The sequence below is a fragment of the Thermobia domestica genome, chromosome 6 (assembly GCF_964235325.1).
Source record: "Thermobia domestica chromosome 6, izTheDome1.hap1.1, whole genome shotgun sequence".
Lineage (NCBI taxonomy): Eukaryota > Metazoa > Arthropoda > Insecta > Zygentoma > Lepismatidae > Thermobia > Thermobia domestica.
The window spans coordinates 96542521-96570283 of record NC_137459.1 but is presented as its reverse complement, the minus strand read 5'-3'; the positions used below and the strand labels follow the sequence as shown (position 1 = coordinate 96570283).

General features: G+C 36.8%; 1 protein-coding gene across 2 annotated transcripts in view; it reads left to right on the top strand.

The window, feature by feature from the left end:
• Positions 1-27763, top strand: part of LOC145688108 (KICSTOR complex protein SZT2-like) — a 373764-nt gene that overhangs the window by 277181 nt on the left and 68820 nt on the right. For both annotated transcript variants that reach the window (XM_081761856.1, XM_081761857.1), the window contains exons 36-41: positions 132-381; positions 3266-3422; positions 6866-6998; positions 15255-15421; positions 17368-17490; positions 22684-22942. In XM_081761856.1, the coding sequence (XP_081617982.1) occupies positions 132-381; positions 3266-3422; positions 6866-6998; positions 15255-15421; positions 17368-17490; positions 22684-22942 (1089 nt within the window). The remainder of the gene's footprint in view (positions 1-131; positions 382-3265; positions 3423-6865; positions 6999-15254; positions 15422-17367; positions 17491-22683; positions 22943-27763) is intronic.

Sequence of the window (27763 nt, the reverse complement as noted above, 5' to 3'; positions counted from 1 at the left end):
TCCATCATTACTGCAGTGGACTGGCCTCTCAATGTTAAGTAAGGTCAAAGTTACACATATTTCCCTATGACAGTTTATATATATATATGGTTAATCATTTTTTTATATATAACTTGGGTTACCTTTTTCAGATGGGAATGAAGGAGAAACCCAAACTACCTATCTTGAAGCCACGATGAAATTCATGCCAGGGTCCTTTGCCTGCAATGTTGTTTGGGAAAGACAATTCTCTTTGCATCCTCGGCTAAAAACTGGACCTGGCAAACAGGGATTGTCAAGAGGAATATTAGCTCTTCGTAGCGTTCTGAATCGTTTTTCTGTCAATAACAGGAAGAATATGTTTGTATACAGAGATAACGCAGGAAATGTATATTATCTGAGGTAAGTCATTTTTTTCCGGAATCATCATGCGTTCGATGGAGGCTAATTTAAATTCTTATATTTTACCAGAGCAGTTTTTCTTTCTTTTCTTTGTTTTATTTCTTTTAAGCAGGAACCACTTTATTCCACCATATCCTTGTCTCCTTCACAAATCTATTTTTTAACAAAAATTTTATCAGTACTTATTTTTTTTTTTTAAGTAGCATTAATTAAAATTCCCTGAATTTTATATTGATGTTAATAGGATAAAATATCTATGATTTTTTTCTTAATAATTGAAAACTGTGAAGAATTTTTATAACAACATATATATATATATATAAACTATTAGAATTTCTACAATCTCTACATTTTTGAATAATATATTCTTTGATTGAGATTCTCAGCTATATTGTATGATACAAAATTGACTTGAATTTTATATTTTTATGTTTTGTTTGGACTGATGTTCAATTTAAAGAAGACCACAAGACTAGGCCTTAAAGAGCACTCGAGCAACTACAGTTGAAAAACACTTCATCAGAGTCTTCTGGTTGAAGTTTTAGGTTTTTACACCAGGAAAGATAATACTGCCTTTCCCATGTTTGTCTAATGTTTTTGGTTTGTTTCATAAGCTTAAGCAAGTAACAAGTTCTATGATTAAAAGCTGTGCGTTGGAGATAAGAAATCAAACACAGCTGTTCATTCTTATCTGTGTTTTCAGAGTTGAAGTTTCAGGAAACGAAACTGACTATCGAAGTGTGAGGTGATATTTGAGTATTATCGTGAAGAAAACTGCAAGATAAAAGTCAGTTAAAATTGCGAAACTGAGAAGGCCTATAATTCATTTGTTTTAAAATAATAAACACTTTTATGAGACGTAGATTTCATGTATTTTTTCTGAATGGATTTGAGTGTTGTGCAGCAAACATTCGGATACATTTTAAATTAACAATGTAGCTAATTATATTTTTACTCTGTTTTGGTCGGGAATAGATAATTTGATCTTATACAGGGTGTTTCAAAACAGCACTGACAACGTTTGGGAGGTTATTCCTGACACCAAGATAAGACAAAAAGTATAGGCCAACTTGGGTGCACAAATGCTTTCTTTCGGAGATATAGGCTGCCGAAATCATGAAAAATTGAAATTTAAAGGTCCATAGCTCCTAAACTATGGGACCTACCGTAGTCGGGTCAAGATTTCACTTAAGAACTAGTATGTTTTCTATCGAAATATCCATGTTTCAGAGTCCTTCGGTACTTCTGCAACGATTTTTCTAGAGATAGTTGGTGAGTACTTCAAATTATGTGCCCTTAGCCAAACTCCCCCTATAAAAACTGTTGCGGAAGTACCGCAGGATTTTGAAACACGGATTTTTGGATAGGGCACATACAAGTTCCTAAGTGAAGTTTTGACCCGAGTACGGTAGGTCCCATAGTTTTGGACCTATGGACCTTTAAAATTCAACTTTTCATGATTTCGACAGCCTATAACTCCGGAAGGAAGCACCTGTGCATCCAAGTTGGTCTATACTTTTTGTCTTATCTTGGTGTCAAGAACCACCTCCCAAACGTTATCGGTGTTGTTTTGAAACACCCTGTATATACAGATGGTGATCAGAAAAATGGAAACACCTGTAGTTGGCAACACGTCAGATGTATGGGTTGGCAGTGGTGTCGTGGCGCCCGCGGAGCCGGACCGCTGGTGGTGGTGTGTTAGGTCGGTCTCCATACTACGTCAGGCGCAGTGGAACAGCGGTGTCCAGTGGCTGCAGCAGACTGAGGTAGTATAAAATGGGAGACCTCTCAGATTTTCAAAGAGGGCAAATTGTTGGTGCGCGGTTATGTGGAGTGAGTGTGACGGCAGTAGCTACTGTGTTAGGTGTGTCGCGTGGGACAGTGTCGAAGGTGATGACGGCCTACACAACACACGGGAAAACCACATCGGGGAAGCGGAACAGTGGGCGGGAAAAAATCATGAGTGACAGGTCACGCCGGGTATTAAAGCGCATTGTCACGCAGAACCGTCGTGCCACTGCGGAGCAAGTGACGGAGGAACTCAATCAGCACCTTCCCCACCCTGTTTCGACAGTCACAGTCCGCCGCGAATTACATGACATGAACTTACGGGGTCGTGTTGCACGGGCCAAACCGCTCATCAGGGACCATAACGCTTTCGCACGCCGCAAATGGTGCCGCGACCATGCAACTTGGATCGTTGAGGACTGGAAACGTGTGATATGGTCGGATGAGTCATCCTTCACCCTATTCCCAACCACGGGCCGTATTTATGTGTGGAGAACGCCCAAAGAAGCTTATGATCTGCAGTGTCTCCGCCCAACTGTGAAACATGGCGGCGGCTCGGTGATGTTGTGGGCCGCAATATCATGGTTTTCATTGGGTCCTGTGGTCACACTTAGCGGACGAATCACTGCCAACGATTATGTCGCAATTTTAGGAGACCACTTGCATCTTATGGTCCGGATGTTGTTCCCGGACAATGACGCCATCTTCCAGGATGATAATGTACCCATTCACACAGCTGGCGTTGTTGCAGCGTGGTTTGAGGAACATCGGGATGAAGTTCAACACCTCCCCTGGCCCGCCCAATCCCCAGATCTCAACATAATTGAACATCTGTGGTCCGTCTTGGAAACACGACTCCGGCGACGATTTCCACCTCCATCCTCTCTCACAGAACTGGCCGATGCCCTGCACGAGGAATGGTGTAAAATTCCACTTGCTACCATTCACGACCTCTATGCCTCCATCCCACGTCGCATCAAGGCTGTTCTGAAGGCGAAAGGTGGCCCGACACCATATTAATCTGTTAAGTTGCAATTTCGTTCAGGTGTTTCCATTTTTCTGATCACCATCTGTATATATCTGTGTTCTGTTTAAGGTTGCACGAAAATCTGAAGACCCATGTAAAGTTGACACCTCCAGGTCATGGACGTTCTGATGGAGAAGACAATTCGTCAGGAACGGTGTCTCGTAGCTCCTCAATCGCGTCTTTGAATGCAAGAAAACAGGCAGTGGACGATCTACTACTGAATAGCGTATGTATTTCAACCAGTGAAAAATGCTTGCTTTTAGAAATAAACATTGTGAAAAAGTACTAGGTGAAAATTTGTTTACGTAACTGACTTGGTTGAAACAAAATGCTTGTTTGGGGTTATTGTTCTGCTTATATATCTCCATATAGGTCGCCTTCAATATATAATTGGCGTTTTTGCCTTCGATGCAAGAGGTCCAAGTTAGAATCTCGGTAGAAGTACTTGTAGTACGGAATCCACGTTAACTTGGAGGTCAGCATCTCATGTAAACTCAGTATCGAAACAGAAAATTCTAACTCCAAACAACCAACCAAATGATTTGCATATAGTTCATTGGTTCAGGGAAACTTCCCTTTCTTCTATCTCACAATAACAGCTTTCTATCTGTAATCTTGGTAATCTGATACAGGTCATTTGATACTAATACACAATAACACACTGAGTAAGGCTATGCGATAATATGTAAAAAAACCGTATCACGTAACAGCTTCAACACAATAGCTGTGTCTTCATCAGACTTCCACTTTTTCTGGCTGTTTGGGAGTTGGTCATCACTTATGTATACTCTCCGGAGATCAACTTTTAATTAGGCTCCGCCCCTTCATTAAAAAGTAACACTTGTGTGGCTTTCACTTTCACTTTTTAGCTGCACACGTGTCCAATTAAAAGTTTACTTTTTTTCACTGGATACGTTCTGTCCTCTAATTATCCTTATTTTCCTTGTTATTTTTTTTCTTTCTTTCTTCTTCCTTTTCATTTCTTCTTCTTTAAGCAGAATCTTCTCCCACTCTTTATTTATCGAGAATCCTGCATTCCAATTCATCACCTTGTCTCCTGCCTTCATAATCTCCCTGGCTTCCTTCCATTTTCTCACCAAAGTTCTGATCTCTACTTCTGTGACCTCTGCTCCTTCTCACCCTATCCTGTGGTTTGTCTCTTTCTGATGTGGCTGAGGGTACAAAGAAGAATTTCATAAAAAGCATGGAAGAAAGAATAGGAGACCTAAACACAAATGAAGAACAGAGAAAAACAGATTTAAAGAAGTTCTGGACACAACTAAGGAGAAATGGATACAACGAAGAGGATAGGGTCACAAGAGACATAGCAAGAAAGAGAAAGAAAGAGGAAGAAGACAAGAACAAGAAATGGTTTGGAATAGAAAGCCTAGGCAAAGAAACAGAGAAGATAAAGAGAATGCTTCGGAAAGCAGGAATTAGGACGTACAGGAAAGGAGGAAGCAGAATAATTGAACTAGTCAGAAGAACCAAGAGAAAAGCAATAGCGGACAAAGATCAAAGGGGAGTAATATATAGAGTAGGATGCGTGGAGTGTAACAAAATTTACATAGGAGAAACAAAAAAGAAAATGCAAGAAAGGATTAAACAGCACCAGGATGATGTAAGATTGAAAAGGGACAACAATGCGATGTACAAGCATCAGAAAGAGACAAACCACAGGATAGGATGGGAAGCAGCAGAGGTCATAGAAGTAGAGACCAGAACTTTGGTGAGAAAATGGAAGGAAGCCAGGGAGATTATGAAGGCAGGAGACAAGATGATGAATTGGAATGCAGGATTCTCGATAAATAAAGAGTGGGAGAAGATTCTGCTTAAAGAAGAAGAAATGAAAAGGAAGAAGAAAGAAATAGAAAAAATTAACAAGGAAAATAAGGATAATTAGAAGACAGAGCGTGTCCAGCGAAAAAAGTAAACTTTTAATTGGACACGTGTGCAGCTAAAATGTGAAAATGAAAGGCACACAAGTGTTACTTTTTAATGAAGGGATGGAGCCTAATTAAAAGTTGATCTCCGGAGAGTATATATAAGTGATGACCAACTCCCAAGCAGGCAGAAAGAGTGGAAGTCTGATGAAGACACAGTTATTGTGTTGAAACTGTTACGTGATACTGTTTTTTTTTTTTTTTTTTTTTTTTGTATACATATTATCACATAGCCTTTCTCGGTGTGTTATTGTGTATTAGTACAAAATGGAAACAAGGCCTGATAGAATAGTTATAGGTCAGTTGATGTGTGCCATATAAAGTACATCTGAATTAAAAGGTGCAAGACTGAGCCGGAAATCGAACCCTGGTCTCCGGTTTACAGGTCCAGTGTACCAAGTGCTACGCTACCTGATCTGCTTTTTGAACAACCACACCTTCCATTCTTGAGGTCGGTGCTTATACTTTCAGACTATATGAACTGAAGTATACCTACTGTATTACAACTTATCTGAGTAAATGAGATCGATAGGTAATGTGTGTGTATTTTAGAACCATGCTCATACAAGCTACATATTACTTCAAATACACCGTCCTTGATATCATATGAAAAAAATGTAGGAATCAATCGGTTTTCCTTACACTACATTTTTTATAGAGTCGAATTCCATGAAAATTTAACGTTGTTGGCTGTGATGGTGGATCTCTTGTTTTTTTGCTTCGAATATTCATTGAATTTGCACCTATAAAGGATGTGACGTGAGAGAAACCAGTTGATTCCTTCGATTTCTCGTATAATGCATCTAAGTGAGTTCGTGGGGACTGACCAAATCAGATATTGGAGGTTTTTTTTTTTTTTTTTTAATCAATACCCGGAATTGCTGTATATCCACATCAGCAGAATAATGTACTACGACATCATTTGTAGCTTCCATAATTAAAACATGATGTGACAGTTTTGATATCCTCAATAACTTGCAAGAATCCTATACAAGGCAGCAAATTATGAATATTCTGAAGCTATACAGGCAAGAAACACACTAACACAATATAGATGAATGCATAGCATGTAGTAGAATGAGTTGTAAGACATTATCGGAAATTGTATGGCAGAAAGTTGGGTGTATCCATTATTAGGTAGTGTTTCTTATCGAATGCTAATTAATTTTGTCAAAATGTAACTTTAGTCACTGTGGTTAAAATAAAGTGAGATATTTTAAGACTATCCCTGCAAATATTTAAGTACTTAGTTTGAATGTGGAGTTTGATCTTAGTCTTAAAAAAGAAACAAAAATAAAACTAAAGACTTTCCTCGATCAAATCGCAAAAATATCTTCACAAGTATTTATGTAGATACAAAAACTATAGTCACAACCCATATTATTCCTTTGGAACTTGTGGACTCGTGTTGAAGTAATAACATACAAATTAGAAACATATCTCTAGTTCTCTTGATTTCAATAATAGAAATTTTCTTTTCATAATAAGAATTAATGCTTGATTCGTGTAATAAATAGCAATGTAAATAAAATAATATTGAATAACACTTAAATGAAATAAGAAGTACGTTAAATATACGGGTTAGTAATAGGAATACTTACTTTTCTGTCTATAGCATTAATGATGATGGAGTTTGGTTAACGTAACTTACAGATTTTGTTTCTGAATTGTGTACACGAAATAAGAATAAAGGTAGTTTGTAATAGCCAAATGTCACTATTTATAGGTGGAGGTGCGACCAAGAGTAAGGTCTTTTGGTGAAAAAGATAATTGTATTGATGGCAGCATAAGTTCAACAAGTAGCGTGCTTAAATCAGAAGATACCATTGTGCTGAAAGTTCACGGTATATCGGAAGTAGGTAAGCATCTGTTTAAAGTTTACATCAATCCGTTATCTTCTATTATTACTATTTGGCTTGTTGCTTTGATACGCAAAAATGATCATATTATTAATGTAACTGTTCTTTTATTTATGACTAGCAGCGTTCACCCCGCTTCGCTGCGGTCACCCCGGAACGCAATAAACGTTGTTACTTAGATAATTTTTACTTTTTCGCTTTCAAGTGATATGATAAAAACCATAGAAGATTGCAGTAAATGTTAACATTATATCGCCTATCATTTATGTTAACCCGCCCCGCTTCGCTGCGGTCACCCCGGAACGCAATAAACTTTGTTACTTAGATAATTTTTACTTTTTCGCTTTCAAGTGATATGATAAAAACCATAGAAGATTGCAGTAAATGTTAGCGCCTGTCATTTATGTTAACCCGCCGAGTCACATGGTCATGCGGGTTGCATATAAATACGTTTATTTTTACCTATGATGAACTAATAACAAAGGATTTGTACGTATGGACACCTGAATGGTCAATTATCTCAAGACACTGGTAATTGAAAATTAAAGTGATATGATAAAAACCATCTAGGGTCCAAATCCTAACAACCCCCCAAAAATGAAAGAAATTGGTTCAGCCGTATTAGCGTGATGAGTTCACAAAGGATTTGTGCGTTCTCTTTTATATATATAGATGTTTCGTAATAGGTCAGAATTTTGTTTTGGCTATGACTTGGTATCTTTTTCGAAGATAATTGAAGTTTGGAAATAAAAGTATTTTCTTTAAGAGCCAGGAATAGCATGGTAGAAAAGAGGAGTTTTGAACATAGGGTTTACAACTAGTGTTTAAAATAATAATAATAATAATAATAATAATAATAATTATTATTATTATTATTATTATTATTATTATTATTATTATTATTATTATTTATTTATTTATTTATAACGGTAAAACGATAAAAATTTCTATACAGAATGTTACATATGAACAAAAACACCAGAGGTGCAAAAAGTGCAGCCAAGTTCGTCAGCCTCAAAAAGTGTTGAGATGAGGATGGATGAGCCAAGTTCCTTGGCCACTGCATCTGAAAGAAACACTGGAACTTGGCGCGAAGTGTCTAACATATTTGAATACATTAAGATGTCTCTTCCTAGTTTCACGGCCGGGACATTTCAGTCCTAAGGCTAGTGGTGACCCCCAAATCCACCACGCTCACAAACACCATCCCTAAGACTCGTTAGCATCATTTACTTTGACACTTCGTCGAGGAATATAAGTTTTCCTTGTCTGGGTTTCGAACCACCAATCTTACTGCAGTATAGTGTATATGTGCCTTAGCGCATTAGCAAAGTTGATATTCCTAAGGTTGATGGTGGTCCCAAACCCACCACGCCCACCGCCACTATTCCTAAGGTTCCTTAACATCATTTTCCTTGACACCTCGCGCCAAGTTCCAGTGTTCCTTTCAGATGCAGTGGCCAAGGAACTTGGCTCATCCATCCTCATCTCAACACTTTTTGAGGCTGACGAACTTGGCTGCACTTTTTGCACCTCTGGTGTTTTTGTTCATATTTCACTTCTTTTTGTAGTTCACCATGTCAATATCGTATATTGGAATTCTCAATTGTGGCATATTGGTGCATTTAAATTTAAAATTGTACATTTTTAAAGGAGTCATAGTGTGTCACATACAACATTAGTTCCCAAGGGCTCTCCCACCGGGAATCGAACCCAAGACCTGTACAAGAAAAGCGCACATGCTAGCCACTAGAACAGCGGGGAGGATTTATTCTATTAAATATCTGTTAGAACGTTATGTCCAAACGAGATTCCAATTCATTTACACGAACTACAAAATCACGATCGCTAACATCTCATTTTTCATTACCTAAATACGAAGAGTATCGACAGGGCCCAAAACCCTTGATGCTGAATCCTCGCTGCTACATCACTAGACATAGCTGGTGTTTCAATATACCTAGTTGTTCTCTACCTTTTCACATTGCGAAATTACGGAGTTCATTACATGACGCGCATGTTGCGCAGTTTCATACTGCCTCGGGTTTTCCTTCCAATGATATACACCTTTCAAATAGCTTGTAAACTTAATAATACTTGCCACCAACATATCTTAACTGTATATAAAACTACATGAACTGACATAAATTAAAGGGATGCTTCCGGTTGACGTGGAAAGTTGAAATGAAGAAGAATTTTCCCATGTTATTTAAATGGGTCTTGTTTTTTTGACATATAATCTCATGTTTTAGGAACTTGGAATTGGAATAAAAAAATTGAAATTCGGTATGCTTGTACGTTTTCATTAGTATTACCTAAGTAAATCAGGAAAAATAAACAATTCCAACTTTAGAGTTGTTTTATGGGAAACTGAAAAATCTTTCCTATGGTACGTATTTATATGGGACACCTTTTACACCCCAAAATTATACGGCACTTCCTGTAGGGCTACAATGATTAAATTTGACATGATTGTAGTTTTTCGGAACTAACCGACAGAAAAATTGCCGAAAGTGAATACTTTTAATTTTTAGGGAGTCTAAAGGGGAGATGAAGAAATTCCCCATGCTATGTAAATAGGCCTTTTTTTGGACTTATAATCTCATATTTTAGGTACTTGAAATTAGAATACAAACGTGAAATTCGGTATGCTTCAACGTTTTCGTTAGTATTACCTAAGGAAGTCAGTAAAAATGAAAACATATAAATTTAGAGTGGTTTTATGGGGAACAGAAAAACTTTTCCATGTTATTTATATTGGACGTCTTCTTCACCCCAAAATGTTTAGGCATTTCCGGCAGGGTTAGAATGATGAAATTTGGCACGACTGTAGCCTCCCGAGAATAACCATCAGGAAAATTGCTAAAATTGAATATTTTTTTAATTTTTAAGGAGTCTAAAGGGAGATGAAGAAATCACCATTTTATTTAAATAGGCGTTTTTCTGGAATACAAAATCTTAACTTTTAGATAGTTGAAATAGGAAAAGAAACTTCAAATTCAGAAATTGTAAGCTTAAGAGGTGTGAGGAAGTAGGACGAGCACAGGCGAGGGTGTGGGGGCAAACCCCCGAAGGGCAAATTCAGGAAATATGAAGAGCAAAGGCACGAAATTCACTGTTGATGAAAAGGCTGATACGTAAGAGATTCTCACACTATTCACAGATGGAGACACGAAGTATCAAGAACATTTTTACATAACGACTGTGGTAACTATAATATAACTCTGCTACCAATATATTTTTGCGAAATCGGTTACATTTTGTTGCTAGTCTCACATAAATTCGAACAATTGGATTTCTCATTTCTTCGAAAACTACATTAATTTTAAACATTCTCACCTCAACATTATCTTACTTATCAAATTAATTTCAATATCTATGTAATAGCAATGACTGCAATAAAGGAAAAACATTCACCGAAAAAAGACAAAACATTGGCTTTTCTTGTCTGGGTTTCCAACCACGAAATTTACGGCAGTATGTACGTGTCTTAGTTCACGGTTTTAAAAGTTAACTGATTCACAGCACGTGCGTCATTAACTTGCTTAACTACTTATTACTAGCTCTCACTTATTTTACTCGCACACTCAGAAAAACTCTATGTAGCGTACGTAAAAACGTTTGTTACAGGTGTAAATCCTGTAGCTGTTGGATTTAACGTACACTAAACGTATAACTGAAAAAGTATATTTGAACGTACTTTCCGTATAAGTGTTCCAAATAAACGTACTTTCTACACGAACGAAAAGACTTTATGTAGCCGGTCAGGATCTCACATACAGATGGTCGTATGTAACTTATAGCTGATGTACGTAATGTACGGAAGACCGTTAGATGTCAGACATCCTGCAACGACATTGTGTAGCATCTAAGCGGGAAAGAGGGCAGTACGTATGTAGCATATGGATAACGTATGTTAAGTATTGATTTCTGTAGTAAACATAAGGATCCCGTATATTTGTACACTATACCGCTATCCGGATAACGGATTTTTCTCAGTGACCTTAGCTCATTTTTCTATTAACCTAGAACGACAAGGACACGAACACAGAAACATCGAGGAGAGTTAAGATTCCAAAGGCTCTTCCACCGGGAATCGAACCCAGGACCCCATACACCAAAGGCACACGTGGTAGCCAATAGACCAGCAAGAAGGGCACCAACTCGACCACTCAGACGATTGACAACATTATCACTATGCACATGATGTGTTCAATAACGGAATCATTCCCGATTTCTGATTGTAACGACAGTTTTTTTTGCTAATGAAAAAATTTCCGTAGCAAATTCCTCAAATTTCATTTTCAAGAGGTTATAGTGTACCTTTATGGAGAGTTTCGCATCTTTATCTCATTAAGAAGTACCTAATGGCTATGGACAGTTTTTCGCCCATAAAAAGTCCCCATAGTACATTCCTTAAATTTGGAACCTTTACTTACACAGGTCATTACATAAGGTAGGTACCATTATGCAGAGTTTCAATTCTCTATCTCATTTGGAAGCACCTAATCAATGATGAGTGAGTAAATGAACCGATCTCTGTTTGAGTAAGGACAATTTTTTGCCCATAGAAAATTCCATAGCACATTCCTTAAATTTCGGATATTTTTCATATTCAAGCCATTATAAGCTATCTTCGTGTAGACATTCACATCTTCATCTCATTGGGAAGTACCTAATGGCTACGGATAATTTTTCGTCTATAAAAAATTTCCCATATTACATTCGTCACATTTCGGACTTTTTCCATACTCAGGTCATTATAAGATACTTTTATGCAGTTTCACGTTTCTTTCTCATTGGGAAGTACCTAATCATTTTGATGAGTGAGTGAGTGAATCGATTTCTTGCTTGGCTAAGGACAGTTTTTTGCCTATAAAAACTTTCCTGTAGAACATTCCTCAAATTTCGGACTTTTTTCCATACTCAAGTCGTTATAAGGTATCTTTGTGCAGAGTTTCACGTCTCTGTCTCATTAAAAAGTACTTAATCAATTTGATGAGTGAGTGAGTGAAACGATTTTTTTCTGGCTAAGGACACTTTTTGCCCATAAAAAATTTCCCATAGTACATTCCTCAGATTTCGAACCTTTTCCATACTCAGGTCGTTATAAGGTACCTTTATGCAAAGTTTTAGGTTTCTATCTCATTGGAAAGTACCTAATCAAATTGTTGAGTGAGTGAGTGAATCGATTTCTTGCTTGGCTAAGGACAGTTTCTTGCCTATAAAAAATTTCCCATAGCACATTCCTCAGATTTCGGACTTTTTTCATACTCAAGTTATTGTAGGGTACCCTTATGCAAAGTTTCAGTTTTCCATCTCATTGGGAAGTACCTAATCAATTTGATGAGTGAGTGAGTGAAACGATTTTTTCCCTGGCAAAGGACAGTTTTCTGCCCATAAAAGATTTCCCACAGCACATTCCTCAGATTTTGGACTTTTTCCATACTCCAATTGTTATAGGATACCTTTATGCAAAGTTTCACGTTTCTATCTCATTGGGAAGTACCTAATCAATTTGATGAGTGAGTGAGTGAAATGATTTTTTTTCCTGGCTAAGGACAGTTTTTTTTGCCCATAAAAGATTTATCATAGCACATTCCTCAGATTTCGGACTTTTTCCGTACTCAGGTCCTTATAGGGTACCTTTATACAAAGTTTCAGGTTTCCATCTCATTGGGAAGTACCTAATCAATTTGATGAGTGAGTGAGTGAAATGATTTTTTCCTGGACAAGGACAGCTTTTTGCCCATAAAAAATTTCCCACAGCACATTCCTCAGATTTTGGACTTTTTCCATACTCCAATTGTTATAGGGTACCTTTATGCAAAGTTTCAGGTTTCCATCCCATTGGGAAGTACCTAATCAATTTGATGAGTGAGTGAGTGAAACGATTTTTTTCCTGGCTAAGGACAGTTTTTTGCCCATAAAAAATTTCCCATAGCACATTCTTCAAATTTCGGACCTTTTCCGTACTCACGTTATTGTAGGGTACCTTTATGCAAAGTTTCAGGTTTCTATCTCATTGAGAAGTACCTAATCAATTTGATGAGTGAGTGAGTGAAACGATTTTTTTCCTGGCAAAGGACAGTTTTTTGCCCATAAAAAATTTCACATAGCACATTCCTCAAATTTCGGACTTTTTCCACACTCAAATTGTTATAGGGTACCTTTATGCAAAGTTTCACGTTTCTATCTCATTGGGAAGTACCTAATCAATTTGATGAGTGAGTCAGTGAGTCAGTGAGCCTGAAAACTGCATATTTTGGGGGTCCAGTACTCAAATATGGTTGAAGGTAGGAATGTGAGATTTGGCATGTGAGTACATCTGTGGGATATCTCCTTACATTCTAAATTTCATGTTTCTATCCTTAATAGAATCGTTTCTACAAAGCCTCGAAATCGGCGATTTTACCCAAAACTCTTGTTCGTGTATAATATGCTTACGGCAGTGCAGGCCAGTTTTCATTTTCTTCGCGGAACTTGGCTGCCATGCACTGCCGTGCATGTTGATTAGAGATACATATTCATCATACGTATCAGATACTGACATGATCTATTATGTATAAGGGTTATTTGACAAATAAGTGGAATTAACTCACTGTGGTTCTTGAAGTAATTATTATTTGACATATTCTCTGTGACTATCGAGGATTCATAAGGTACATTAATCTGTCAATTCCGTTTCTATGGAATCCTTCGGGCTGGCTGTCTGTGGAACCATGAAGAAAATGTATTTTGCACTTCGGCAGAGTACTTCCCCTCGAGGGCACGATGGCTCATTGGTAGAGCTCTCATCTGATGCAAGGACTCTCTGGTTCAATCTCAGGCAATGCAGATTTATGGTTGACATGTCCGTGGGCTTTCCCGGGGTTCTCTCGTTTCCCCCGTACATTCTCATTACACTGATTCTTTAATAATCATTCAGTTTCTTTAATCGTCTGTCTCATTTAACTTAACGGAATAATCATGGGGTGATAAATTTAAAGGTTTTGTATTTATCTTGTTGGTTCTCTTTATTGGACCAAACATGTGAAAATCGAACGCGATAAGTTGGTTGGTTGAGTAGAGTTTAGCGTCCTGTACATCTGCAAGGCTGTATGAAGCGGATATACAGCTTGACGTGGGATCCGAACTACATGAGCTCTCATCGGGAGTCGAACCCTGGTCTGTCTTCCAAAAGACTCATGCAGTAACCGTACAGGCCCGTATCCACGGGGGCTAGGGGGTCTGGTCCCCCTAAATTTTATTGCCCTCCAAAAATTTTCACGGTAGGCTTGCAAATGAACTATAATATGGTTGGATTGCCCCCCCCCTAACTTCTACCGGCCCCCGCCCTACATTTTTAGGCTGGCTCTGAGCCTGTAACCGTGTATCCATGTGGGAGCTCCAGACGATAAATCGAGACCGTATGGAAAGTGAAGTAGCACATCTCAACCGAATTGTCTACTCTAACGTACTGTGCGCTATTGGATATCTGTCTGACAATGAGTGCTGTTTGTTGCAATCCTCTGCAGTATCTCTGGAATTGCATTTTTCCAATATTAGGATGATACCTATCTTCTGTTCCCTTGTCAGAGGCATCTTAGATCACTGTGAGACTTTTGAAAACATGCAAGATATAGATGCGACATACCCCTCCCTTTCCTTCCTATTAGAAATTTCGAACTTTTATTGCAGATAGGGGTGATAATCGTCATGTACCCTGCAAGTTGCTGCCTCCCCTCTACTACCATTTCCCATTAACTTATTTCACATTTTCCTCTCAGAGACTTCAAACTAAAATTATCTCCAGAGATTTTTTTTAACTTATCTTCTATATGCCTTGATATCTTATTTTCTTGTATTACTTTTGTTTTTATTAATTAGAAGTAGTAATTGTTCTCAAATACTCTAATTTTAAGAAATTTCTGACTAACACACATATTAGTGGATTCCATTGTTAAAGTTGTCCTTTCCTCTTCGAAAGAATATCAGATTTCGTAATATCATTATTAGTATATGTTTTTGTGTTAGAATAGAAGAGTAACAAGAGCATGAATGGGAATTTATCGGAGCGTTTGAACATCCTTTCAAATCGTGGAAATGCAATATTTTTATCACTTATTTACATCAGTTATGTAACAAGTATGTGTTTAGTTCTCTATAAATAGTTTAAAAAATGAGACCATTATTATGCAGAAGGTTTACTTATCTCCTAATTCTTCTATTTTTCAAATAAAAGTTACGTATTTAATTTTTCATCTCTCTACACAGGACCAGAGGTAAAAGAAGATCTAGTTGAAGTTCTTCAAAACCGACTAGACGATGCAGTCCTTGAAGTTCTGTCAGTAATGTTGGCGAGGAATCCTGTATGTAAACTTACCCCAGATGATGTCCATTTTATACAGAAGCCAAACAAGCTTCCTGAAGCCAATATAAAGGTTTGTATTCTTTTTTGTTACAATCCAACCTTCAGAAGCTTTTGGCATTGTTCTTGACTTGGTATAAGTTTATGGTAGAACCTTGGTATAAATTTAGTGGCAGACCAACAACATATACTTTAATTTCGTTGCATTTCGGTTTTATTTATTTATTTTTTCTTTTGAGTTACGAAAGGAGAGAAGAAAGTAGGGTGATCGTGAAAAAAAATCAAATTCGAGATTTCAACGGATTTACAGGTTTCATACCCTATAGATACCGAAAAAGTGATATTTCGACATTTGCCCGGCTGTCGTCCTGACGTACTCTTCAGATGCCATGCCATTCAAAGTATCTGAACCAAAGTTTAAAGTTTTTATATGATTCTCGAGAGAAGGTTCTCGAATTTTCTTTCTACCGCTAAAAATAAGAGTAATTTACTGCAGGGTGAAAATAAAAAATTCGATTTTCTCAACAATAGCTCTAACGATTTTGTTTATTTCATGATTTTTCAATGAAACTTCGTACTGTGGTATAAGTAAATTTTGTGGTGAAAATCGAGGAGTGGTAATATACTCTCAGGAGTTTTTTTTTTTCTGACGATTTTCTCAAAAACTTTCAGGCAATTTTCTTTGTGATAAATGTTTCATAAAGATCTATGAGGGATAGTTTATTCTTGGAAGAGAGCTTTTTCGGACTATTTTCTCAAAAACGACTCAGGCGATTTTGTTCGTATTTCATAAATAAATGTTTCATTAATAATCTGACAATATGGCATAACTCACTTGCCAGGAGGCCGCGGTGACTCTAGTGCAGGGGGTCCCTGGTTCAATCCCAGTCCGCACCAAGTGAACTTTGTGGTGGACAAACACCGTGTGCGTGTGTTTCCTCGGTGCTCTTCCCTTTCCTCCAACTTTCTTCATTCATTTCTCATCATCAGTGTCTCCTTTAGCCTAACTGGCATAAACGTCGGACGTAAAACTTAAAGCTTTCATTTCATTTGTCAGGAAAAAATGCCAGGGGAAGTTTATTCTTGGAAAAGATTTTTTGTGTTGGACTTTATCGAAAACAACTCACACGATTTTATATTTCATAAATAAATACTTCATTAATATTCTTATAATGTACAGATCACTTCCACGAGAATATCCACAAGAGAGAGTTTATTCTTTGGGGGTGAGTGTTTTGATAGTTTTGTAAAATACGACTCATGCAATTTTGTTATTATTTTTTAAACAAATATATCATGAATAACCCAAACATATGATATAAGTCATTTGTTATGTGAACAATCTAGAAGGGATAGTTTATTTTGGGGGATGAGTTTCCTTTGGGCGAAGTTTTCCGAAAACATCTTATCATTTATTCGTATTTCACAAGAAAATATTTCATTACTAACTGCAGCATATGATTAAATTTAAGGAATTGAAGTGAGAAAATTTAGTGCGGTGATCCGTGCTTTTTATTGTTATTGTTTTATTGTAATTAATGAAATATGCGGTTTTGGAATACGCATGCGTGACTTGCTTTACGCTGATAAGGACCACCATCCACAGTTTCTGGAATTCGAAACAGGATCTCTTGAAATTTGGCTTTTTCGCGATTTTGGATAGCCCTAGCTCTGAAACGATGCACTTTTAGCCATAGGTCGATATGAACTTTTTCTCATAATTTGATGTAAAGAATCACGTCTTACAGTTTGTCGGTATAGTTCATTAACATCCTGTATATATATATAAACTATATTCGCACTTTTCCTTGGACTTAATTTTGATTGGTACACTATCTATACAACTGTCTAGTACGAATTATTCATTAATTTTGGTAAGTATTAGTGTACTGTATTCTATCCTTCATTATTGCAAGTTTATAATTGAAGTAGAAATTTTGTCATTAAAATAAAATAGTAGCGCCTTAAAATTGATATCTTGTCTTAATTTCTGCTATATTAATGTCGATTGTATTTCAGTTTACAATACATCCAAATGCATACGATCATCTTCATGCAATGGCCTATTATTTGCGTCAAAACCTTTTGCAGTTTCTTCACATCCCTAAATACACGGACAGCAGAAATGAATACCATTTTCAGGTAATTTTCTTGGTACTTTTATATTAATATTATTGTGTTTAGGAGTTTATGTGGTATGCTAAGCTGGTGGTATTCAGCACTAAAAACGAACGTGTATATTTGAACATGTGAACGAACGTGTATAACATGTGAATTCTCATGCGGAGAAGTTCGCAATGCTATGCAACTGTCTAATCCGAAAACTAATCTTTAATATCACAGCAACTAGTAGAAAGAAAAAAAAAGTTGCTGAACCTACGTTTTCCCAAGTTTAGCCCGTTTAAACTTTGGCTTTTTTAGGGTAAATTATAGACTTTTAGTCAAGCAGTTACAGAATCATCGCTATTTATCCTATTAATAACTGGTAGACAAACGGAACCACCATATGGCGCAAACAATACATTGAGACTTTTCTCGAACATTCCTGAAAATACAAGCTCTAGTAAAAAGTTTGTTTGAAACAGTATAAAATGCGGTTCCCTTAGCTCTTCACTAGTATTCAAAAGAAGAAGTGAAGTAAATTTTTGTAAGAAGAGCGTACGTCCCCTGTGCCTGTACATTACCTGCCTATAAAATGAAGAGAATAGATAGTTTCTTTAAACCAGTGTTGAAGAAAATACTGTAGCTACAGATGAAAGTGAAGACAGTAGGAAAGAAAGAGAAACAGAAGTTGTTGTGAGTGATAAAGTCGTTGTTAGTGATTCAACGGTAAAATCTGTGTCTGTGACTGAAGCCGAAGTGGTAATAGAGAAAACTGTATCTGAGAAACAGTGTGAAGTGTACGAAACGACAAGTAAAAGTACAGAAGCTGTTGTGAGTGTTAATTTCCCAGACATCGGCGAAGTTTCGGACTGTGTCTAATTCGAATCCAACAAATTCCCCACTGACAGATCAACAAAGAAAAGCTGTGTTGACTAATGTGCTTGTACCTAATACATCTTTCATTTACTCTACTACTATTGTAATTTTTTGAGTAAAACTAAATATCAGGGGATTACCTGAGACTTCAACTTAATTTAATTTTTTTTTTTTTTTTTTTTTTTTTTTACATTTTTACAGTATTATATTCTTGTAGTAAATACAATGTCTCATGCATATTAGATTGTAATTGGTAAATGTATGGTTTATATGTAGAAAATACACTGTTTTTAATCTAATCTATCTAATATAAATAAAATAGAGTTGGTTTGTCTGTCTGTCTGTGTGCGACCTGGGGACCAAACGAGATCTACCAAAATTTGGTCTCGGATACCTTGGTCCAGGTCCCAGATCAAAACGAAAGGTTTTTTTCAAATTTCGATCCAGGGGGGTCGTTTACCAGGACCGGCCTGGGGACCAGACAATTTGACCGAGAGTTACCAAATTTTGGTCACGGATATCTTGGTCCAGGCCCCAGATCAAGGCGAAACGTTTTTGTCATAATTCGAACCAGGGGGGTCTCAGGGGGCGTTCACCGAGACATGTAAAAGTAGTAGAAAATGACCGATATTGTGTCGAATTCATAGTTTTCGTGGTCGCTGAGATCAATGGTAAAACTCCGATCGCATTAACTTCCAAATGCACCCCATTCGGCTTCGGGCCGGGGGTCACCGGGGGGGGGGGGGTAACCGAGACATGTAAAAATAATCCAAAATGGCCGATATTACTGTCAAATCCATAGTTCTCGTAGTCGCTGAAATGAATGATGTTACTCCTACAGGCGTTGATTTCCAAATACAGCCCCCATGCGAAGGATGGGTATATTTGTGCAGTTAATTAATGAATTCATGGTTTATATATATATATATATATATATTCTTTTTAACTTGGTTGTCCCTTCCCCGAAAAAGAATTCTGGCTACGTGCTTGCGCAGAGACCTGAATCGAATCTGAAAAATACTACAAGGTGCACTGAATGTGTGTTGAAAAACTTCAGTCTTCTAGGTGCAAAAGTAAGCCCACCAAAAAATTATTTTTTTTTTTGTAAGTTATGACGTCATCACCTCCTATGTCTCGACTATGAAAGGCGTGAAACCATACGTAATGTATTCTACAATGCCTCCATGTTTGAAAAAAAAGCCGAAGTAAAAAGCTTTATTAGTTCTTTTTTAATCGAATAATGAAAACACTACCTAATATACTAAGAATAGTATATATAATTTAAAAGGGTTAAGCATATAAACTTCTTTTTATTGCTCAGAGGGCTTTGTCCTGTAGACAATTTCATGTAGTGAAGTACCGGTTAAATAATATAACGACACACAAGAACTTTAATTTCAGTTATAATATTTATTAAAGATTTGTATTTTATACAATTTGAGTACTTGTGTTTTACGTTCTTACACAATAGCGAGATTATGAATGACGACACGTCCTATTAGCATTAACTGTAAACAACAACTAAGACTTCAATCCGGTGCATTTGACGAGTGCACAAATCATCATGTATGATCAACACCTGAAAGTATATATGGTTCCTTACCTCATTATCTCACCTCCAAGAGCGTTGGGTTAGAGGACTATGCCATCAACCTCTGCTTGCATTTTAGAGAATCTCTAATTCCAAACAATCTTCTATTTCAGGACAAAATTTAAAAGTCCCTTCAACTAATTTAATTTTCTTAATTTGCAATCAATCATCAGACTCTCTTCTTTTACTAGAAGATTAAAAAATGTATTGCACTGCTTGAACCACTTAATATTGATTTACTTTGAATTCTTATAACTCAATTATAACTTTCCTCTTTAAGGAGATTAATTTGTCCAATACTGTACAATAGTTCGTTGTTAACTGATGAAATTCGTTCTGCAATTATGTTGCTATTCAGCTGTGGTTTGAAATGGTTTATTTTAAATTTAATTATTCGAATTTCATTATTACTTGTCGGATTTTAACCAAGTGAAGAAATACTACTAGTGATACCAAAGCTAGTTTCCACTTAACAATTTATGCCAAGAAATATCATTAAAAAATAAAATGATTTTTCATGTTTAACCTCCCACGCTTATACCCTTTAAGGTAAAGGAGACTAGTGAGTAACGAAAGTGAATGATTGTGATATTAATTTTTTGTGCTGTTACACAAGCTACTTGACTCGCCCGAGGAGGGCATATCGGGTGTTCTAAAAATGGCGCCCACAGACTACAGAGCACTAAGACAAAAAGTATAGACCAACTTGGATGCACAGGTGCTTCCTTCCGGAGTTATAGCCTGCCGAAATCATGAAAAATTGAATTATAAAGGTCCATAGGTCCAAAACTATGGGATATACTGTAGTCGGGTCAAGACTTCACTTAGGAACAACTATGTGCCCTATCCAAATATCCATGTTTCAGAGTCCTGCGGTACTTCCATAACAATTTTTATAGAGGTAGTTGGTGAGTACTTCAAATAACATCCCCTTAGCCAAACTCCTATAAAAACTGTTGTGGAAGTACCGCAGGATTTTGAAACATGGATTTTTGGATAGGGCAAATACTAGTTCCTAAGTGAAGTCTTGACCCGACTACGGTAGGTCCCATAGTTTTGAAGTTATGGACCTTTAAAGTTCATGTTTTCGGCAGCCTATAACTCCGAAAGGAAGCATTTGTGCACCCAGGTTGCCTATACTTTTTGTCTTATCTTGGTATCAGGAATCACCTCCCAAACGTTGTCGGTGTTGTTTTGAAATAAATAAATATATATATATAGGGTGTTGCAAAATAAGTGTTACAACTCTTGGGAGGTGACTCCTGCCACTGAGACAAGAAAAAAAATTCTCTTGAACTTTCGGCTATCGGACATAGTTTCAGATCTACAAGGTCCCGAAAGCGTGGGAAAATGACTTTCGGACGCCAATAGTTCGGAAACTATCCAACGTAAAGAGGGCGGGTAAAAAATTCAGTGAACAAGTTATACCTGCTGTATTCGATTGTGCATGTTTCACAATCCTACCATGCACGCGCAAGAGATTCCCCAATTGAACGTAGGTTGTCCCAGATTATCTGCCAAATGAAAATTAGTCTAAATGGATATGAATTGATAAGGTTTCTACCAGGTAACAATAATTCGTTTGTATTAAGTCGATATCTGGAACAAATACAAAATGGCGGACACCTTCACGCCCGTTGTGTGTGGTTGCATAATCGCCAGATACGGATGCTGGCCAACAGTGACGTTCTGAGTATTAAGTGTAGCGAATTTGTACTCAAATGCTCTGGAAAGACATCTGAAGTGCCGGTAGAGCACAACAGATGAAGCAGTGTGTTTCACATGTGTGAAAACACGTAACGAAAAACGCCCAGAAATGTACTCATACTCAGTAAACGTGAGTTCGATTATATATCAGCAAAAAATATTTTAATACGTCTGGCAACTTTTGAAAACACTTCAAATTTATTTTACCAAAACAAAGCAAAAATGACTTTCATGTGTAGCATTAAAGATCTTTTAAATACAGTCATTATATTTTTTGCTTGACTTCTCATTATTTACACAGTAATGTGGGATATCAGCTAGAGGGTACAAGTGAAAGAATGAATACATATATTTAAAATATGTATGTGTGTATGTTTAAGATACCAATTTTAGACATAAAGACTTGATGTAATCTGCCCATCCCCGATGCAAGTTTGCTATATAATGTAATATACGCATTAAATAGGTTAGTTTAAACGGAAATGTTAAAAATAATGCAATGCTTAAATTATTTTTATGATTGTTGTGAATATCTCAAATGAAATGAAATCTGAGTTTTACGTCTCACGCTTATGCCGGTTAGGCTAAAGGAGACGGTGATTATGAGAAATGAATGAAATGGTGGAATGAAGAAAGTGGGAGGAAACGGGAGAACCCCGAGAAAACCCATGAACACGGTGTTTGTCCACCACAAAGCCCACACGGCTCTAGTAGGGATCGAACCAGGGACCCCAAGCACCGGAGGTGAACGCTCTACCACTGAGCCACCGTACCCTCTGTGAATATCTCAGTTTGTGTAAAGAGAGGGTTACAGTTAAATAATGCATAGACTGTTGTGGTGAGATATGCAACGTATTAAAGGTATCTTTTCCTGTTAATTTATTTGCGCTAGCTTTCTAACCAATTTCATTGGGTATTTAAGAGAAAAAATAGCATCGGGCTCATCAGTTTAGCAGATAATAGAATGTTTACATTATGAGTGATGTGTTTCCTTTATTTTTTAACCATCCAAAATAACTCGCTCGCGTGTTAAATCTACCATTCATTTTTTTTAACAGGATTACTCCCAACCTCCATCATCTATGCAACAGGTTACGGAAGGAGATATGTTTTTATATAACCAAAGCCCATCTTCTGGAAGCAAAGGAATAGCATGTATTGCTCTAGCTATTGTTGATATTCAAGGAAATTTGATTCATCATTCACGCTTCTCCAAACCTTCACCATTTTCTTACCGGCATGTAATAGAGAAAGAGAGATTTGAGGATTTGACTGCAACTGATTTGTATCAACCATCTGGAGACACGATAGACAGTGGTAAGTGATTACTAACATCCTTGTATATCATGTGTGATGTTTTCAAATAGTTCTATTAAAAATGTTTATGTTCTCATATCGTCGCATGAGAACCAGAGTAACGTAACTCCATTTTCGTAGGTTTACAGACGAGAGGACATTTTTTTTTTTTTTTTTTTTTTTAAGAAAGATGTGTTTTTATAAGATGGTAATTGAGCTACATTACAACAGATGATTGACAAGGAAAATAGATGACGTTACGTTCAGTTTACATCAAATGGGACTTTCAAAATTGTGTCCAAACATGAAAAAAAAAAATGGAAACTGCGTTTTTGGAGTTACGTTCCTCTGTTTCTAATGCTACGATATTACACTATATAAGTATTTTCAGAAACTCAAAGATTAGCATTTTTGACAGTGCTGTGTAAATATCGTATTTAATTGCGCTATTTGAGGTGGAATTTTATCTGCAAACTCAATGATCATTTCAAATTATTTTGTTTTCTCATACTAACAATGTATGATAGAAGTATATACAGAGTAGTCCAAAAGTAGGTATACACCCCTGGATTGATCAAGTATAACATTCTAGCTTATAGGTGTATTTGCTACGGTTGTTCCGGGCTTAAGGTATAAATAAAAACACATTAAGAACAAATAATTAAGAAACTATGTCTACCTCATGGATATCAAAAACAAATGATATAAAATGGAATGAGCTGATCAGTACGGAACTGTATACGTACTTTTGGGCCACCCTGTATAAAACATACAGGACTTTATACCTACTTTTGGGCCACTCTGTATAATTTCAAGAAGTTGGTGGTTAGTTGAGACCTGAAGAATAACGTACATGGAAAAATAATCGCATTATTGAGATCTCAGTAAGCCAGTAGTTGCTGATTGGTAAGCGGGAATTTCAGGTTCAATTGTTCGCCAGTTCTATTATAAGATTTCCTTTTGTAGAACCTTATTATTAATGTTATTATTTTGTCTGCGGCACCCTTTACATCAAACTAATGGTTTCCGATTTGAAATGATTACTTCATAGTTTTTGCAATATTTGATCTAGTTCATTTATTGGAATACAATTCAAATTGTAAATAAGCATTTTCTTTATAGGAAACTCTGTTTTATGCTCAGTTATTTTAGGGTTTATATTGACCTTGAAAATTAGGGAAAATCGTGGTAATTAAAATGAGCGAATAAAAGTTAAACAAACGCTTCAAAATATTCCGAGATTCAGGGAAATTGCTATATTTCACAGAACAAATGAAATGAAATGAAATCTTTAAATTTAACGTCCCACGATTATGCCGGGTAGGCTAAAGTGGACAGTGATAATGAGAAATGAGTGAAATGGTGGATTGAAGAAAGTGGGAGGAAACGGGAGAACCCCGAGAAAACCCACGAGCACGGTGTTTGTCCACCACAAAGTCCACATGGCGCGATGTTAACAAGAATTGCAGCTGTTCACAGAAAGTATGAAGAACTCCTCAAAGAATCAATGCAGGATCAAAAAGAAGGATGTAATATGACTATAAAAAGATATCTTCAGAAGCAAAAAAGCTTTAGTAGCTCAAGAAAATGTTAAACCTTTAAGCTTTGGAAAAACAAATTAACTACAAGCTAGTTTTGTTGGCTTTAGATAATCAGAAGAGTTCAAATTATGATGTGTACAAGGTGTCCATGGAGGAAGTGTCAATACTTTTAGTAATAGTAACAAGTAACAGCAGATTCTCAAAAATGCCTCCATCTATATGAACGTGTCAGAGGACATCTATATCAATCTTCTCAGTGCGTCAGAGGACATCTTGTATTGCACTACGAAACTCCCGAAGATGCTCACGGATTAACTCAACAGCATTCATAATGCGAACTTGCAATTCATCCCTTGTATTCACCCTTTGCCGGTAAATCTTTTGTTTCTTCCATCCCTACAAACTGAAATCAAGGAGAACGAGGTAGTCACGTAAGCAGACTACCACGACCAATCCATCGATTAGGGTAGGCGGCATTTAGCTGTTAAATGATCATCCGACTGGGATGAGCCGATTCTCCGTCATGCTGTAAGATGAGGTTCTGCCTTGTGTGCAAAGGAATATCATCTGATTGGTCCGTCAAATAATTTTTAACAGACGAACGTACCGCGGTGCATTCATGAAGAATAAAGAGGACAACAAGTGTGTCGCTAAACACCACAGCACACGTTTATGGAAAATCTGGCTTGATAGCATGTGACAAGGGTTGCGTTACGGTTTTTCCGAACCCAAGTGTGCCTTACGGCTATTATTCACACAGGTATGAGTGAAGGGTCGAGTCATCAGCGAATAAAATGTATGACACTGGCACTGTATTGTGTAATAATATATGACAAAATTGAAGGCGAGACGCGTAATCAAGAGGATGTAAGTGCTGCACTAGCTGGTGGAGAAATGTATACAAATTGTCGGCAACAAGGATTCGTGGAATACTCAGCCGTGTTAACGTTCGTCTGGTACTTCTTTTAGCACTTCGTTGAACCAGGGCAACTATTTTCTCCTGTTCTTCCATGGATTGTCTGGTTTCACGTTCGGAAGTAACTTTCCCACTGGAAACTCTCCCACGCTCTCAATGCACGAAACTCAGTAAACACTACATTATTTGGTGTCCTACGTAATGGAAAACGCTTCCTTTATTGTTCAACAGCCGCGTGAGTGCTTCCATTACAAAATCCGTACACAAACACTATGTCCACATACTTCTCATTAGTGTATGTAAATGTCATTTTACGGTAACTGTGTGAGAAATGGTTCGAAAATAATCCAGATAACAATAGCTCACAAATTGCATGTGTTGCAGGTGCACACTCGCATAACACTGTAGGTGTGATGCTTTGATGAGTAACTGTGTCGTGTGTGCTGTCACCTGTTGGCGAACTTCCGAACTCTTTTTGAAACATTCCTAATCGATAATCATTTTAACAGTCATGAGTCCCGAAACTACTATTCAGTAATTGTCACGGAGTATGATGGTTTGCTAGCTACTATGTAGCTCCTACCTATGTGATACTCTTAGATCCTTAGGGTATTACCACGCAAACGACCAACCTACAAGAAAAGAAGCGTGTCTTGATAATGTCATAACGAATGTAAATAAAATTGACATATCCTGTGGCACTATAGAACCATCTTTGTCAGATCACAGTGGTCTCTGGCTCATAATGTCTAAAATTGATAGGGGTGAATCGATTACGAATGAAATAAGTTATAGATCTTTAGGTAATAAAAACATTTCGATGTTAAGGTCTGCTTTAAGTGAAATTAACTTAGGCGAAAAGATACTAGGATGTAATGACGTATCAGCTGCCTGGAATAGTTTTGTAATTATAATTAATAAGTGGGTTAACCATTGCTGTCCAAGAATATTTAGAAAAGTTAATTATGGTAAAAAACAAAATAAGAATCCACTAAATTGGTACACTCCAAACCTAGCTAAACTAAGGGAAACCATTATTAATCTACATTATAGGGCTAAGAATGGTGATGTGAGAGATAAAGAGAGATACCTTAGGGAAAAGAGAATCTACAGGAAAGAATTACGCCAAGCAAAAATTAAGGCTAATGATGCTTTCATATCAAATGCTAGCAATAAATGTAAAGCTGCTTGGAATGTAATAAAAAACGAAATAAGTAGTGGAACTGTAAATGAACCAGTGGGTATTACGCCTGACGAATTCAACAATTTCTTTGTAAATAACGCAAAACATGTAAGTAATAATGTCAGTGGTAATAAAGACCCAGCTATGCTAAATATGAGACAATCGGTGTCAGTGGTATTTAACTGGACGAAATATTAAAAATGGTGTTGAATATGAAAAACTCCCACTCCGAAGATTTCTATGGTATATCTACTGTAATACTGAAGCATATAATTGACATTATTCTCCATCCTTTAACGTACCTTGTAAACTGGACTTTTTGTGAAGGAATATTTCCTGATTGTCTCAAAATTAATATTACTGTGCCTGTATATAAAAAAGGTGAAAAAACAGACCCTAATAATTATAGACCGATCTCGCTAGTGCCAATTTTTTCTAAAATTATTGAACATTGCATTAAAGCCCAACTGTCTTTATATTTTGAACAAAATTTCTTAATTAACAATGCACAATTTGGATTTAGATCTGGACTTTCCACTATCAAAGCTGTAGAGTCTGTCGTCTCAGAAATAATTAATGGATTTGAATCTTGCTCCTATACTTGTGCCGCTCTTCTTGACTTAAGTAAAGCCTTCGATTCGGTACCACATGATATTTTAGTTACTAAATTACAGTCTTATGGAATAATAGGAATCGAACTTGGACTGCTAAAATCATACCTCAACAATCGTCGTCAAATCGTTAAAATTAAAAATACAAGATCTAATGAACTTAAAATTCTAACTGGTGTACCTCAAGGTTCGGTTTTGGGGCCTTTTCTCTTTATTATTTATATGAATGACTTGTCAAACTACTTACCGTGTAAATCCGTCCTTTATGCTGACGACACCACTCTAATAACAAATGATAAAAGTTTAAAGGTCCTGCAGCGTAAAAATATGGAAGCTGTAAAGATGTCTTCTCTTTGGTTTCAATCCAATGATCTAGTTTTAAATAATTCCAAAACAGAAATATTCTATTTCTATCTGAACAATCTTACCTACAACTTAAATAGCTCCGAATCAGTTAAGCTATTAGGAATACGTTTGGACGCCAAACTAAATTGGATAGCGCACACACAAGAACTATGTAAAAAGCTTACTAGGGTTCTGTATCTGTTGAGGAAGCTTAGAAGAAGTGTGGGACATGAACTAATGATAACA